At 33.3% G+C, this 18,069-nt stretch overlaps 1 protein-coding gene, 1 long non-coding RNA gene and 1 other non-coding gene across 3 annotated transcripts; 1 reads left to right on the top strand and 2 right to left on the bottom strand.

Annotated features, from left to right (window-relative positions):
* Positions 1–922: 922 nt before the first annotated feature.
* On the top strand, positions 923–994 carry TRNAC-GCA (transfer RNA cysteine (anticodon GCA)). Its single transcript has one exon. It is a non-coding gene; the product is annotated as a tRNA-Cys (tRNA).
* An 88-nt stretch (positions 995–1,082) lies between these two features.
* LOC145161218 (Pentatricopeptide repeat (PPR) superfamily protein) lies at positions 1,083–4,031 on the bottom strand. The gene has a single exon (XM_079080713.1). It carries the CDS (start codon positions 3,876–3,878, stop codon positions 1,179–1,181), a length of 2,700 nt encoding a protein of 899 aa, XP_078936839.1. The 5' UTR covers positions 3,879–4,031; the 3' UTR covers positions 1,083–1,178.
* Positions 4,032–10,221: 6,190 nt separating this feature from the next.
* On the bottom strand, positions 10,222–11,078 carry LOC145157049 (uncharacterized). Its single transcript, XR_013737063.1, has 3 exons — positions 10,873–11,078; positions 10,725–10,781; positions 10,222–10,629 (listed from the first exon to the last, which is right to left on the bottom strand). It is a non-coding gene; the product is annotated as an uncharacterized LOC145157049 (long non-coding RNA).
* Between the last annotated feature and the right edge of the window lie 6,991 nt (positions 11,079–18,069).

Below are 18,069 nucleotides of genomic sequence, written 5' to 3'. Positions count from 1 at the left end.
GATGAAGATCCATTCAAATGCTTATTTTATTTGTTGACTTTTGAAGTTATGATGATAAAGAAAATGCTTATTTGTTGAGTTTTGAAGTATATGATGATAAAGAAAATATCAAAGTAAATTGTTCTAGTAATAAGAGAATGAAGAGTAAAGGGAGCCGGAAGCTCTAACCCCTACCAAACACGACCCGAACCCAAAGCGCGACCATATAGGGGCAACCTGAAAAAACATGCACAACCATCTCAACGCAATCCAAACAGCTATAGACTCCACCTTAATGCCCCTAGCCGACAGTAGTTTTTTCGTCGGAATGCTCCCTGTCTGATATGCCATAAACGAATTTTCAACTTGATAGGAACCCAATTATTCAATATAATATTCATCCCCTCCCCCAATGTATGATAATCCATGAAAACATGCGCAAATGACATCGGAAAATCATTGACACATCAAACAATGTAGGAACATAATTTCAACTTAAATATTGTTATTTTGTTAAAACAACGCATATTTCCCGAGGAATTGTTACATCAACTTATTTTCAGGACATTCCGAGATGATTTATACGTATCATTTTTTTAGTTATGTCATTTCTATCAAACAAACGTAATTTTGCCTCTAATTTGTGCTATTTCTCTACTCGTTAGTTATCAGTCATCAATCACGAGATATGTTCAACTAACTAAATAATTGTTGAAACACCATCATGATGGGGAAAAAAATTAGATTCTAAGATAACCGATTTGAGTTAAAATAGTATTTAGATATTTTATTTCTTTTAAGGTATGTACAAATTTTATGTAGGTTTGATACATGTCAAATAAGTAATATTTTCTTATAAAAATCTTTTTCAAAAGCTCTAGCTCGACCTTTTAGTCTTCTTTAAATGTTAATATAATACAATGATTCAAATAATCATCAAAACGGGTCCATAGCTCAGTGGTAGAGCATTTGACTGCAGATCAAGAGGTCACCGGTTCGAACCCGGTTGGGCCCTCTTTTTTTTAGTACTCCTCATATCCCAAAACAACCGTTATTTCCTGCTTACGGAAACTAATTACGTTACATAAACCATTTCGTTGGAATTAAAAATAAAGTCTTGAATATTCGTCGGTATATGCAGTCACATATCCACAAAACTTTTTCACCAATAGCATCAGTTTGATAACAATAAAAGTTTACTACTGATTAAATTGAACCTGGTTTTCATTAACCCAACTACACCCCGGAGTCTTCTTAATCCCCATTTCAATCATCTTCATCCTCAAATTTCTAGCATCCCCCCATCTCCCAGATTCTGCATAAATCCCTGATAACACCACATAATGAGCTTGATTTCTTGGCTCTAATTTCACAAGATTCTCCAATGCCAACTCAGCCACCTTCACATTACAATGCATCTGACATGCACCCAATAAACCCCCCCAAACTCCAGCATCAGCTTCCATAGGCATCGACTTAATTAACCCCAAAGTCTCATCAAACAACCCCGCCCTTCCCAACAAATCCACCATACAAGCATAATGTTCCAACTTCGGTTCAATACCATGTTTTTCCTTCATCGAACAAAAGACCTTTTTGCCCTCCTCAACTAACCCCGCATGTCTACAACCCGACAAGACGCTGAGAAAAGACACAGGGTCGATTTCGACATTATTATTTTCCATAAACAAAAAGAAACCAAACGCAAGATCCCCATGCCCATTTATCGCGTATCCTGCCAGCATTACATTCCAAGAAACCGTATCTTTATTCTTGATTTCATCAAAAACAATCTCTGAGTAATCAACACGCCCACATTTTGAATACATGTCAATAAGACTGTTCATGACAGGTGTATGAGAAAGAAAACCTGTACGGATGATGTCAGCATGCAAAGATGCACCTTCTTTAATGGCTGCCAAACTGGATACTACAGGAAGTATGCTTACAAATGTGACTACACTAGGCTTAAAACCTTCTGATTTCATTTGGCGAAATGTTAAAATGGATTCTTGAAGATACCCATGTCGCAGATATGCTCCAATCATTACATTCCATAGCACCCCATCTTTAATTTTTGTCATACAGAACAACAATTCAGCTGATACAAGGCTTTGACTTTTTGCATACATGTCTATAAGAGCATTATTAACATGACAATCTGATTCAAACCCGTATTTCATAACTAACCCATGAATGTTACTTCCAAGATTTATATCACCTAAAAAGGCTGCTACCAAAACCACACCCACCATGGTCCCACTATCAGGATGCAAATCTGATGATGACTGTAATCTGCAAAACATAGTGACTGCAAGATCAGTCTCACCAATCTGTGCATACCGATTGATCAAAGCATTCCATGCGACTACTTCTTTATGCAACATTCTCTCAAAAACAGTGATTGCTGAATTAAAATCGTCACATTTAGCATACATTGCAACTAGGGAAGTTTCTATTGAAGTATCTGAATCGATGTTGTGTTTAATGGTGTAGCTATGGAGACTCTTTCCTAGTTTCTTGGATGATAACTCTCCACAAGCTGGAAGAACACCAACTATGGTTACCATACTTGGTTTAAAATCAAACTGCATATCACGAAATAAAGAAAGGGCTTCTTCATGGTAACCAGATTGGGTAAAAGCTGCAATCACTGCAGACCAAGCAACCATATCTTTTCCAGAAAGGTTACTGAATAAATCTTGAGCCTTTTTTAACTCACCACACTTTGCGTACATTGTGATGAGAGGAGTGGATACACGGATATCATAATCAAATTTGTTTTTCTTCACACATTCGTGGATTATTTTTCCTTTTTCTAAATCTTTTGTTTCACCAGCTGCTGATAAAGCGCTTACAACTGATACGATATTTATGTTTAGATGATTGTTCTTCATTTGATCGAATAATTCCAGGACTTCGTAGTGACACCCGTTATGTGAAAATCCTGCCATTAGTGTACCCCATGAAACGTCATCTGGTTCTTGCATTAGGTTAAATATCTGGAAGGCGATGTCTGTTCTTTTGCACTTGGAGTAGACATCGATCAATCCGTTCATAACTGTGTTTGGAAATTTTCTTTTAATTACATATCCATGAATACATTTGCAGAATCTAACGCTAGAGAACTTATGAATTGCTGGAAATAAATTCAACAGGGTAACGCTATTTGGCTCCACTCCATCTCGCAGTTGCATACTCTGGAAAATTTCAATTGCCTGAGTAAAATCCGTACTTTGTGATAACCCAGATACCATCGCATTCCAGACCACTATGTCTTTCTTAGGTATTTTATCAAACACTTCACGTGCGTGAACCAAATGCCCACATTTACAGTACATATCGATAAGTCCAGTCCCTATGAAAACATCAGATTCCAATCCTTTCTTAATGATCTCTTCGTGAAGCGAAATACCCTTTTCAATGTCCAAAAGCTGAGTACAAGCTTTTAGTACAAATGTGTAAGTATACTTGTCTGGTTGTACTTCAAAAGAATCGTTGTTTGTCATTTTATTGTACATAACGATTGCTTCTTGATGCTGCATTGATCTTATATGAGCTTTAATCATCGAATTCCATAAGACAGCACTTGGGTTTGGTGTAACATTGAAAACTAATCGAGCAAGATTGATTTTTTTGAATAAAGTGTAAGATTCAATGAGACGGCTGTTTGTGAAATTGTCTTGCGTGAAACCTGAGACTATTAATTGCGTGTGGATTTGGAAAATATGTTTTAGGGTTTTACGGATAGAGATGAGGGTGATTAGATGGTGGTGATGGTTACAATTGTTTGAGGGTAATTGTGAAGGAAAAGTAGATAAAGTTCTAGAGAGGAAATCAAGGGGTCTTCGTAGTTGCTGATTATGATTGAAGGCGTTCAAGAGATGGCTTCGTTTCATCCTTCTGGTTCGAGTGTCATGGAAGACGATGGAATTAAAACATGCTAGATTTTACCAGCGAGAATAAAGCATTACAAAGAACTACATATGTGTTGACCATGGCGTTTGACGGCGCCGGACACAAGTAAGGATCATCTTTTCCGTTAAAATCCGTTAACGGATATATGTGGATATATGTGACATCCATGTAGGGCGAGCAATGAGGTTGTTTAGGGGTCAACATTTGGACCTTTGGATTGGATTGAGAATCGGATCTGGACAGGATGTGAACCGCTCTCAACATGTTCGGTCTAAGCCATCAATTTTTGTAAAGTCGGTCCGGTCTGGTTCGGTCCAAATACTAACACATACAATCGTAATAGATAAACTAACTTTCAAGCTTCAATGAGTTGTACTGTATGCACCTAAAGTTGTACCAGTCCAACGACTACAAGAACCGAAAAACCTGGACCCGGACCTAGACTGGCCTCAACTGGTCCGGTCAGAGGACCACCAATTTCTACCAAATCGGTCCAGTCCAAAAATCAGTCCGATCCAGTTCGGTTCGAATGCTCACCCATATGTAGTACAAATGTTAGGTTGATTAAAAAAAATTAAATATAAATAAGTAAAAACTTCAATCTATATTAATAAAAGAAAACTATTGACATATTTTAAAAAATTGTGATAAATCATAAATTTTGAAAGACTTATTTGAATACAACATTAAATGTTTTATTGTTAAGTTTAGTTACATTGTTTAAAATTAATATGTTTAATCAATTTTTGATGTTAACTCTCGAAAATACAACATACAACTATCCATGAATAAATATTGGTTGTCTCCAAAACTTCGAAATTTTAAGAATAAATCCGAAATCCGATGAACAGTGCTAGATTTTCAAGCAAAAAATCCATTTTTTTCACTTAAATCTAACAAAAAACTAAACAAATATAGTAAATGTAAACTATATACAATATTAGAGCATGAAATCAGACATTATATTGAAAAATTGTGACATCAAACACTTCGAAATGGATATTTCGGACATAAGTAGTCATATTTCTTTGGAATAAAACAAAAAAGAACTCCGAAATTTGACGATTAGATCTGAAATATGACATTTGGGAGTAAGTGATAATTTTTCGGAAACCGAAAAAATAGTTATTCTCTTAAAAATCTTATTTATAATGATTAGTTTACTCAATATCCTTTTTTTAAATACAACAAATGGGACATTAAGGTTGTAAAATAATGCTTAATTTTTTTTTTCATGTATGTATAAAGCTAATTACATATTTCTATCCAGAACAATGAAGGAAGTTAAAATTAAAATCAAATTAAAAAAATATGTTAATATTAAACTATTAAGATAGTTTACAACTCTTAAATATTAAAAAAATATTAAAAAAGTAAACATGTTATAACTCGATATAATTTGGAGTAAATTATGTTATTTAAACTAATTGTTGATGAATTTGTTTGTACATAACATACAATCAAAAACAAATTGAATTTTACCATGTCATAGGTACTAATTAGCGAATTGTAGTAAACTATGTCATTAAATTAATTTTAAAATTTTAAAATTAGAAGGAAAGTATGCATTAATGAAATTGATATCCATTTATTATTACATTTATTACAATTACATTTATTATTATATTTGTTACAATAAAATGAAAAAAACATAAAATGTCATGAAATTGATATATTATTACATTTATTACAATAAAATGAAAAAAACATAAAATGTCATATGAAAAATATTAATTTAAAATAATCACAAAATGACATGTGACAAAATGAATGAGAGTATAAAATATAGTAATTTTATTTATTTATTAAAGTATATTTTTTTGGCTAGTTCAATTCGATTTCTTGGTCTTTGCATACAATGTTTTTCGGTTCAAATTCAAGATTTTGGTAAGTATTCGTGTTTTGCGTTTGTGTTTTAGGTTTTTTCGGCATTGTTCAATCATTTATGGTTCGTTTTTTTGGCATTTTTATTTCATAATCAAATAAAACTCTAATATTTTGAAATTGTAGTAAATTATGTCATTAAACTAATTTAGGAATTTTGAAATTTAAACAAAAGTCTTCATTAATGAAATTGATATATGTTTATTATTATATTTAGGGAAATTGGCTTATCATGATAATTACTGGTGGGATGTCAAGTCCACCAAGCAAATTACACCATTTGATTTCTAAATAAACGTAATATAATGGTAAAAAGGGGTATCGATCCTCGGGGAAATGGTTGTATTCAATCACCAATGCAATTCAATAGAACTAGTGAAATTAAACTAACTAACTACAATTAAACTAAAGGGGGGGGTGTTTGATTACTTGAAAACTAAAATACTTGAATAACTAAAAACCTTGCAATTAAGCAAGTTGATGAGATGCTCAAAGGTTGGGAATAATTGGTTAACTAAGGCAATTCAACACAATGAACATTTGTGTGTTTATCATTAGGATCTAATACAAAGCTTATCCTTCATCCCAAATTGGTTATAGCAATCATGAAGCATGATATGCCAAGATTCCTCATAGGTAGTATGGAGGTTGGGGAAGCCCACGACACACCTTCTTAATTAAGATCAAGGGTCAATTGAAGCAATTAATCCCAAGAAATCAATTAGCCTTAAGAATGAAGGAATCCCCAATTCCTAGAGGATGTCAAATGCTTACACATCCATAAAGGAGCTATGATTCATAAGCTAGAGATGATTTCTACCATCATAAAGCCTTTGTTCTATATAAATTCAATGATCCAATGCAAAATAAATGAAACAAATCAACCATTGCTCAATCAAATATTAAGCTCATGATCAAAGCATCAAATAAGCATAAGAGTTGTAAACTAGAATCATAAACATGGAATAAATTGATAATCAACATAAATCCTTCAAAACCCACAAACATTCATTGGTTTTCAGCAAAAGTCAACCAAATAAGAGTATTAGCCACTCATGGCAACAAAGTAACAAGAACAATAATTAATTTGCATCAAGAATCTACCTAAGACTTGAAAAGATGAAAGAAATTGAGTATTTTACTCTCCAAATCGTCACTTGCAGGTCTCCAATGGTGGAAAATTTGTAAATGAGCCTCTAGATCTGATCCCCCAGAGTTATTGTGAGCCAAATGACCAAAATACCCAAACTGGGCAGTTGCGCGGGTACCCGCGCAGCCAAAATTCCACCCGCGCAAATGCTGCTGGAATGCTATTGGTCCACCATTCCACTACTCCACCCTTCCACTACCAAAGATTCCTTTGGTCCCCCCCCCCTCTTATCCATGTAATTTGAATCCACCAATCATCATTTAGCCACTAAATGGATGCTCCAAGCCCAAAATTAGAAATTTATGATCCATCTTCACAAGCCCAAATAATCCAAGCCAATAACTTTCAAAGCCCAATTCTTCTTCTTTGATTCCGCCAAGCCCAATAATGCTTCGGGATCCCACTAAGCCGTCTTCACTCAAATCCACAATCACAAAAAGCTCCAAAACCCTGCAAAATTCCTCATGCAACATAACAAGCCCCCGATACGATCCATGATAAAGAAAATAAAGAATATACAATGCAATACTAATAAAAAGAGCTAAAAATCTAAGATAAACTAATAAAAATAAGGAAATAAAATAAGCTATCAATTACCTTTTCGTTTTGTTTGCATTTTGATAATTTTTTTTAATACACATCTAGGTAATGAATTTGTTGGAAGTGTTCACATATGACCATTATGACTGACTGTAACAAGTTACATCTTACGTGAAAACGATAATTACCTAAGAAGGTAAAAAACTATTGGTTTTGTTCACATATAGACAATTTTTTTGTTCACATTCGACCATCCAACTTGTTAAAATTGTTTATATAATATCGTTGTTTTAGACATTTAAATTGGTAGTTGAAGTCGTTCGTCCAACTTGTTGAAATTGTTCACATAATGCCATTATTTCTGAAATCGAGACATTTGGTTCGATCTGAGACAAAAACATCATTTGATTCTTCGGATGGGATTCGAGCCAGACGATTAAACTTTTGTTTTATGATTATTATCCTAATGAAAGCTTGAACTCAGTCCTCCATTGTGTTGGGACTGGTAAAAGAGGAGCATAGTGAGAAACAAGGGACGAGGTTTAGTAAGTGGGAGAGTAGAAGAGTGGGAACTAATTGAATTTTCTGGTTTTGTTCTTTTGTAACAAGTCTAGTGAGCTTAAAATCACCAAGGTAGGGTTATAGGTTCGGACCCAATAACACATTCATCGCTTTCACATCTACATGTAAAATAACGAACACACAATCATGATGTAGATACGTGAGAGCATGAGCCATGCCTAGTATAACCTCGTACATACTCTCCTACTTTTCTCCTCGTTTCCTAGTCCATGCATCATGGAGGAACAAGCTCAAGTTTCCATTAAGATAATAATTGTACACCAAAAGTTTAATCGTCTAGTTCGAACCCCACCCTAAGAAACAAATGTTGTTCTTCTGTCAGATTGAACCAAATGTCTCGATTTCAGAAATAATGGTATTATGTGAACAACTTCAACAAGTTAGACGAACGAATTTAACTACCGATTTAAATTTCTTAGACAATGGTGTTGGATGGTCGAATGTGGACAAAAAAAATTGCCTACATGTGAAAAAAAAATTGCATACATGTGAACAAAACCAATAGTTCATTACCTTCTTGGATAATTATCTTTGCCACATATATGCCACATATAAGTCACGTAAGCTGTAACTTGCTATAGTCGGTAATAATGATCATATGTAAACACTTCCAACAAATTTGTTGCCTACATGTGTACAAAAAAAGAATTTACCAAAATATAAACAAAGAGAAAAAGGTAATTACCATGATAAGTCAATTTATTACAATTATTACATATAAATATTCCATAAAGTTTACTAAAATGGAAAAAACCATAAAATGTCACGTGAAAAAAAATCAATTTAAAATTACTATAAATGCAATGTAGCAAAAAAGATTTTTTTATTTATAAGAGTAGTTTGATAACCTAATTCAGCGATGTGTGCATTTACGTTAACAAGAGAAGTTAAATATACTTCTATTTTTTGTTTTTATTTATTTTTTATTTATATAAAATAATAATATTTGAAATCTATTAATTCTCTTTTTAATATATATTTTTTTGATTTTCACGCGAAAAATTAAATACCATCCTATAAGGACCAAAATTGTAATTATATAAATTAAACATTATAGGGACCAAAACTATATATATTTTAAATTTAGAAACTATAAGGACTAAAAGTATAACTAATGCAAATGATAAATTATCAAGACCAAAACTGTAATTATTGAAATTGATAATTAAAAAGTTTATCTAACTTCCCCGTTTTAGAAATTTAAAAAAGGAGGGGTTACACAACCCCTACACAAAACATGTCAATAGAAATCTTAGGTCCTCCTCGAGTGAGATAATTGTCACCGATCTTTTACTTGCGCTTAACAAAAAACAATCTCTCTCGTAATCTGATCACACATTTGACTATTTTCTGTTGTTGGATTTGAAACGTTAATTGTGATTTTTATAGTGATATTAATTTATGTGGATACATTGCTATTCCTTTTCCTGTTTGATTCTCATGTTTATCTTTGTGTGCGGAGGTTGATTTCTTATAACAGATAGCTTACATGTTTGAGGTTATGGTTATGTTAACATCATTGCTTCATCTATTTATGTTTATTTGAGCCACTACCGATATCATTATATGTAATGTGTCGTGATTACTTGTATGCAAATTTAGGTTTTCGGGTTTACCCAAGTCATAGTAGTTGCTTACATATAGTACACTCTTAGAAATTTACAATTTACAAACGAGTTTGTGAGAATTCAGTTCCGTGATTATTTTCATTCTCAATATGTGAATATATATGTACATGGTTATACTTAAAAGTATCCATAACAAGTCTAATTTAATGTAAGAGTTGAATGATGTGAAATGTATAATTGACATTCAATGGACTTAACTTTATCATATGTTAGTTTTATGAATATAAAGTTCGGTGACCATTGAAAAAATGAACTTTTTAAATTCTTAAGTTGTTAAATATATGTTCCACTGATCTAATGCATTATAGAAATTTTCGTTAAGATTGTTTAAAGAGTGGAATGATGATGACATTCTATAGAAATGTAACGTTATGAAAATATCTACCTAATATGATTTGTTGGACTAGATAAATACAATAAATAAGATATGTATCACTAACAGAGTAACAGAGTTTAAATTTTGTAGTATTGAATTGAAAATTTGACTATAAATTGCAAAAAACTTGTGATCCAACAAAAGGTACATATGAATTGGTACTATATTCATATCATGCTTCATCAAGTTTTAAACCAAGTTAGAGTACTACTCCCAAATAAATACAGTATTAGGAACTAATGTCATAATTTGGATTCATTTGGGTTACAATTTTTGCTCTCAACCCAATCTTCACATTCGGTTACTCTCGACTGTTTCTGAAAATTACACGTCTATACACTACTAACATCTCGTCGAAAGAAGTGATTATATCAGGGTACAATAACAATGGTGCAAAATTAGGTTGATTCTATCATTCTATTAGGCCACATGCAAGCTACACTAGTTGACTAGTAGTTTCCGCTTCCAGGCATAAAATTATGCTTTCCAAAACATAGGCTGTTGATCTCAGGAGTTGATATGGGAACCAAACACAGGCCTCTCTCACGGAGCCCGCTTTCTGCTTCCTCATTCTGTTTAACATATGATTAGAAATCAAAAATCTGAAAGTATATACATATGCACTAATCAAACTCAAAAACCTGATAATCCAAAATTCATATATTACCCAAAATTGTACTGGTCGAACATTGTCTGTTGAATTCTGTGTTTTCTGCAGCAACTCCTGTTCACCAAAGAAAACCCTTATCTAAGATTAATATCATATGATTATGTTCCTTATAAATTAGCCTTTTAAGGAAATTAAGTATACGTACCTGAATCTGATGATGTAGAAAATTGATAGAGATATGAGCTTCTTGAAGCACAGAAGCCGTGTCCGTCTGCACAGGAGATTCATTTGTTTGATCAATTCTTTTAATATCGCATATCTAGCTATCGCATTTTGATTTTGATTTGAATATGAAAGAAAATGGAGAAATTAAAGGGATGAGTAGAATCTGAAACATCCAAACAAAGAATAATGTTTAGGTAAAGGCTGACCTTGCCGTAAGGAGAGACAAGCTTTTGAAGGGCTGTGATTTTGTCAGCTAGCTTTTGGCTTCTTCTCATAGGCACCTGAACCAAGTATTTTATACTATTAACTGGTCAAAGGTGTCCAAATTATTAGTATATGTCATTAAGCACAATTAATATACCCTTTCTCTCACACGTCCGTTAACTCCTTGCATTCCTTCATGGACATGGTGTGCGAGTTTCTTGTTCACATTAATATTTTGATCACAACCATCATTCATACGTTTCCTCGGATTCTGTGTTGCCTGGAAACTCTAAATCATATATAAATGAACTTATGAGAACAACATTTTGTATATTCTTAAACTTAAAGATCACTACATATAAATTATTGTTGCAAAACAAAAGAAAAGTACTTGTAGACATTGCCAATCTGGGAGTTTTTCTCTTTGGCAATCCATTACTATCGAGGGGTATTGAAGAGGAAGAACATCGGTAATTATATGATCAGGCTGCTGCTGGTAGTAGTTGTACGATTTTGGTGGTTCCAGATGGAAGTCGTCGCTATAGAAATTTCTGTCAATATGTATCTACTTATTTAGTTATATATATATATATATATATATATATATATATATATATATATATATATATATATATATATATATATATATATATATATATAAGACTGATCACAACCAACAACAATGCATGGCTCATGCATTGGATTAATTGTTCTACTTTCAGAAATGCATATACATGTGTATATTAAAATTTTTAAATATACATACACTCTGTTCTCCTCTGTTATTTCTGCAAGTTGTTGATTGAAGGATGAAGATGATGACGCTTCATTCATGTTCCCTGAATATCGATTTTTTCTTATGTTAGTTAAATCAAAATATTAATGAACCTGCGTATAATATATATAGTATATCTTTTTCAAGAACCCATCAAAGTGTTGAGAAAATGTGCTCACCAAAGTTATATATCTGAAATTTAGAGAATGGTAGGATGCGGTAGTTCATCCGTGACCTGAGTTTTTGTACACGTGGCTAATATATTAGCCTGCAAAAAGGAGGAATGGTTAATTAAGAGCACATGATTAACATTAATCACCAAAAGTGCAATTTAGTAAAGTGTATCGAATCCATGAGAATTCTTGTGGTGTTTTGAGGAAATGGTGTAAAGAGTTGTACCACAAATTCAAAATACATATGATGAAAATATGGGAGTTGATAAGTTCATCAGTGCTGCATGGTCATCTATATAACTATGTATCAAGGGCGGCTGCCCCCTGTGAAGGTGTTTTAATTAATCTTGGTTGACTTGGCTATATTTATTAGTTTGACTTGTTTAATTTAGTTGTGTTATTTAGATTAACCATGTAAACCGTCCTCTTTGATTATTTTACTCAAATTATTAATTTTAAACCAACAAAAAGAATCATCAATTATGTTATTATGTACATAAAGAATCCTCATTTTAGAACCCCAAACACAACACACTCCAGCTGAGACACACATTTCCACAAACACCTGATACCGCTAGGCTACAAACCCTTTGATTAAAATGAAAAATACAAACACTCTACTATTAAACAATTCCATTTGTTTCCAGCGAAACTTGAATCCTCAACCAATCACATACTCGTAATGAGCTACAAACATCATCCAAAAATTATTCAATATAGGTTGCATCTCTTATCTCAAACGTCAGTTTAAAAAAATAAAAAAAATGTACTTCTAGCTAAAATGAAATTAGCATATTTTTTTGTATAAATATGTCATAATTACAAAACCTTTTAAACATGAAAAACATATTGACAGATTAAACAATTGAGATGACCCTTTTCATTTGACCAATATTAAAATATTGATCGTTTTGAACCTTTAGATAACCTAATTTGTCATCTTTAATAAATGGTTTTCGGCAGTTTTGAAAACGTTGATGCTATATGTTTTGTTTTATATTGAAAATACGAAATAAAAAATTTGATAAAAACGCAAAAACTAATTTATTTGTGGTTGTCTTCTTTATCCAGCGCAAAGACTACTTTGTCCATCGTGCATGGTCTTTTGCGGCTTGTCACTGCCCTAAGTATAGATGTGTTTGACTTCGATTAATACAGTTGACCAACCATCTTGATTCCGTTTGAATTTTTGCATTATTTTTCATTAAACAAACAATATAATTTTTTTTATTCTTGCGGTAGATACTTAGGGGCTGTTTGTTTTTTTTGTGAAGATTTGCGAAACCACTTTTGTCTGCATCGCGCAGACATATGTCCTCGCAAAATGTTTGTTTTTTGGAAGTGCGCAGATCAAAAAACGTCTGCGCGAGGTTTTCCTGGCGCAGACATGGGTCACTGTCTTCAAAGGTCTTCAGACCTCATTTTAACCTAAACCAAAAAAAAAAAAACATGGGCCACCGTGCAGTTTTTTTTTCTTTTTTTGCCGAAAATGCATTTTAATGTTTATGACATGAAATTAAGTTTGAAAAATCAATTTATTTCAACAACTGCAGATGTTAAAAACAAACAGTCTTCTTATTGCAGACTGCACACATTTAGTCCACCTCTTCTGCCGCAGAGGCTTAAAGATGTGGTCCACAAACTGCAGACATTTTGGCTTTAAAAAAGCGAACAACACCTTATAGTTTATGACACAGGATATATAAAAACTTTTAAAAACATTTCAATTTATAAAAACTATTGTCCGCATGAAGATTATAGACAAAATTGCAAAAATAGTCAATGTGGTATGTATTTTTTTGGGGTTTTCGTCCAAACCTCGATGTTTTTGGCTTTATTGTCCTTTTGGCCATGTTTCTATGTGGAAATAGTCCCCGTTAAACTTAAAATTATTAATATGCCCTTTTAATTTGTTTTTCTCATTTTCCTGAACATTTTATCATTTATTTTAATATTAACTAGGAAAGAGCCCATGCTTCGCATGAGTTGGAAATAATTTAAAGTTTCCTAAAAAAAAATTGGATGAAAATAATTTAAAGTTAACAAAATTTTGTTTGGATACCTAACTGAGAAGAAGAAAGCTAACTATCTACTACATTGAAAAATTGTTTTCCTTATAATTTTTTTAAAAGTTACAACTTATAATCATACAATGGCAAGAAAACCAATAAATTAACTTTGCTTTTGATATCCCATCCACTCATTAAACATTTAAACGAATATAAATTCTCATATAAAAAGTATCAACATCGAAAACGTAAAAAACATGTAACACCGAAATCCAAGAGTGTATAGTAGGGTTGACTACCCATTGATCAAGGAAGAGCCAAATGTGTAATAACCACAAAATATTGTGCGGAAAAAGTATGTGTAAAAAATATCGAAATAGAACAATGTTTGAAAAAGTATTAAAATAGAACAATGTTGGAAAAGGAAGGGACCAAATTGACAATTAAACATACTTCTGGGCGGAGACTGTAGTAATAAAAATTGAAGGGATGTAAATTGTGAAACCACAATATTAGAAAAGGAATGGACCAAATTGACAATTGAACATACTTGTGGGTGGAGATTGTAGTGGTAAAAATTGAAGGGATGTAAACTGTGAAACCCCCAAAAAGTGGTGGCAGAAACCTTAAACTCTAAAATTTACTGTTGAAACTTGTCATGTGCTTTAATATATATATATATATATATATATATATATATATATATATATATATATATATATATATATATATATATATATATAATGTAATAAAAAATAAAGTGGGGCCCACCCCACCTCCCCCCTCTCTCCCTCTCTCTCTCTCTCTCTCTCTCTCTCTCTTCAAAGCAAAGAAGCGATTCCGATTCAACAACAAACACACACAGATACTTGCCTTCAATTGATCATCCTCCTGATGGTAAGTGATCTCTACGAATTTGTGTTGCATCATATGATTATCTATTTCTTTCGCTACATACACACCCAAACACGATGTGTATTCCGAAGTTATTGAATCTCTTTATTTGGTAACATGATGCAGTTATTTTGGTTGATTTGTGTTAGGGTTTTTGCTGAATATTGCCAATTCGAGAGGTGTATGCTTTGAAGTGGTTTCAGTAAATGGCATGGGAAATCCAAGAGCCCTTTCGGTCAAAATTTCAGGTATTCATGGTTATTATCTCAACTAGATCTGATTTATCCGGCTTTGGATTTTGATTCAGAATTTTGCTTTCCGTCTTTTGTATTACGTGTCTTTTATTATGTCGGTTTCGTGTTAATTGCCTACCCTGGTAAACCATTAAATTTCTTCTGTATATCGACTTGTAACAAAATTTCTCACGTATCACATATTCACATTGAATGATTATTCACTACATAATTTTTTGATTGAATTTACTTCCACTATTTATCTATCTTGTAATTTGTGATCTTAAAGGTGGAATGTGCAAATATTTAAGTTTCAGTTGATTTGTTCAAATGAATGGATTTTGATGTCTGGTTTATTCAATTATACAGGCTGACCTCCTGCACTCTGGTTCAATCTCCTTTGGAAGATTTGAATCTGAATCATTATCTTGGCAAAGAAGATATTTTTTTTCACAATAGATACCTTGAAGAGGTTGAGAAATACTCAAAAGCAGATTCAGTTATAGAGAATAAGGCTTATTTGGAGAGAGAGAGAGAGAGAGAGAGAGAGAGAGAGAGAGAGAGAGAGAGAGAGAGAGAGAGAGAGAGACCTCTCTTTATTTCTTAATTATATATATATATATATATATATATATATATACTAAATTAAAAAAAATGAAAGAAAAATGAAAAATAAATACATGAGGGGCATTACAGTCATTTCAGTTTACCGAGGGACCAAATACGCATCGAAACTAGGCTAAAAGGACCACCAATCCAAAAAAATCGAGGTTTGGACTAAACCTAAAAAAAAAATGCATACCACAAGGAGCATTTTTGCAGTTTTGTCAAGATTATATGCCATATTTTTAGAAGACAAAATTGCAAAAATGATCCTTGTGGTTGTCAAAATTCTATGATTTTGGTCCAAAAAGTTTTTGTGGTGCACCAATGGTCCAAAATTCAATCTTTTTATTGGTTTTGGTCCCTATCCACTTAAAAATACGATTATACCCCTTATATTTACTTTTATTATTATTATTATTATTATTAATTTTTATGATTGTAAGTAATAAAAATTTAAAGAATGGCCCTCTCTCCCTCTCTCTCTCTCTCTCTCTCTCTCTCTCTCTCACCGTGGTACCTCTCATCTCCTCCACCCCTCTCTCATCTCTCAGGAAAACACACACTCAAGAACACCCCAAGTGCCACCACCATCTGCTAGCACCGTCCAATGCCCCGATCTACAGATTTTTATGCCACAAATCAGCAGATGCCGCCTAGAAACCTTCACACGCCACCAATCTGTTCGTACATCGGGGAAGGAGCAGCGACGACTTCGTTCTACACCATAGCTCCGGTGGAAGGAAGGAATAGTGGTGGTGACGGAGAAGTCAACACAGGTCGCATGTCATCACAGTTTTCCAGCCATCTCCTTCCTTAACTCAATGAAAACTCTCCTTCTCAGATCTCGTCAGTTTCAAAGCTCTTTGTAGTTGGAGGAACACCATGATTATTGTCGGATCTAGGGATTTCAAACCACCGTAGTCGCCATCTTCGCTCTTTATTTCTTCTCCGACGTTCGACCAGTTACAACATTACCTTGTTCGTCGAGTTAGAGCCACCATCGATGGTTGTGATCTACGAAAATCGATGGCTCCCAGATCTTTTCGAGATCTGTTCATCTCTGTCACGCACCAACAAGTAGAGTTTTCAGAGGGGGGTTGGTCTTGTTTTCAGGCCCATGATGAGAATGTTGGTGTTCCAGGAGAAGAACGACGGTGGTAATGGAAACTGAGGTGGTGGAGGAATTAAAATGAAATGAAAAGAGAGAAATGGACGGGTCTGAAACGATGGTTGAGAGAGAGAGAGAGAGAGAGAGAGAGAGAGAGAGGACAGAAGGGGTGGGTGGGTGGGTGGGATGATGATATTTTCTTTTTATTTTTTAAATGAAAATATATCATAAAAGAATTATCAAAGGGCATATTTGTCATTTCAGGGTGGGTCTAGACCAAAAACGCACAAAAATGCCAATAATAGGGACCAAAATTACACAATGTATCTAAAATTGGACCACTGATGCACCCCCAAACCTTTTTAGACTAAAACCATATAATTTTGACAAGCACAACGACCATTTTTGCAATTTTGTCTTTTTAGAACTAAAACCACAAATAAAGTGGAATTTTGTCTCGAACACTTAATGCAAAAATACAGTCCTTTACATTTCAATTAACTATATTAGGTGAATTCATATCATAAAAGGTAGACTGTAGACATTAATTTGGTATCTATATATTTAACATAAGAGAATTACATAAAGTAATAATTTATATAATAAGAGTAGCATATGTTAAGAGTAGGTTGTTATTAAGCCTTGTGCACCAAGGTAAAAGAAAGAAGCAAATGGTTGATTCTCGTGTGAACACTTACAAAGCATAAAAAAAGAACTAAACTTCCTGCGAGATTTTATTGATTGATTAAAAACTGGAACCTACAAATCTATTTATACTAAAGATATTAGAATCCTATTCAAATATCAAACCTAAGAAAAACTATTGTGTATAATCAAAGTTTTCCTAACATAAAACAAACTTTCCTTTTAACTGATTAATTCAACAATCACCTCTTTAATCGGTTAAGCCACTCGTTCAAAACAGTGCCGGTTCCTCTTCGATTAGAACCGCCTATTATTTTTCCCATTGTAGGACGCTCGTTTCTATATTGACCAAACTCACCATATTTGTAACATTTAACGTGAATTTTATCCACGACACACTCATTACCATCTCGACTTCTCCCGGACCCCCGACCTCTTCCTCGACCACGTCCAAAGTCATCCCGATTTGAACGTCCATTGCCACAATGCTTACAAACATGTGATTTTTCCTCACTAACCAACAACAACCC

This window comes from Lactuca virosa, chromosome 2, assembly GCF_052849685.1.
Source record: "Lactuca virosa cultivar CGN04683 chromosome 2, Lactuca_virosa_CGN04683_v6, whole genome shotgun sequence".
Classification (NCBI taxonomy): Eukaryota; Viridiplantae; Streptophyta; class Magnoliopsida; order Asterales; family Asteraceae; genus Lactuca; species Lactuca virosa.
Note: the sequence above shows the minus strand (reverse complement) of the source record. Positions and strands in the feature narration are given on the sequence as shown.

What these genes read in the sequence shown, in the direction of transcription:
- LOC145161218 (XM_079080713.1), bottom strand. Translation starts at nt 3,878, where the DNA reads ATGAAACGAAGCCATCTCTTGAACGCCTTCAATCATAATCAGCAACTA.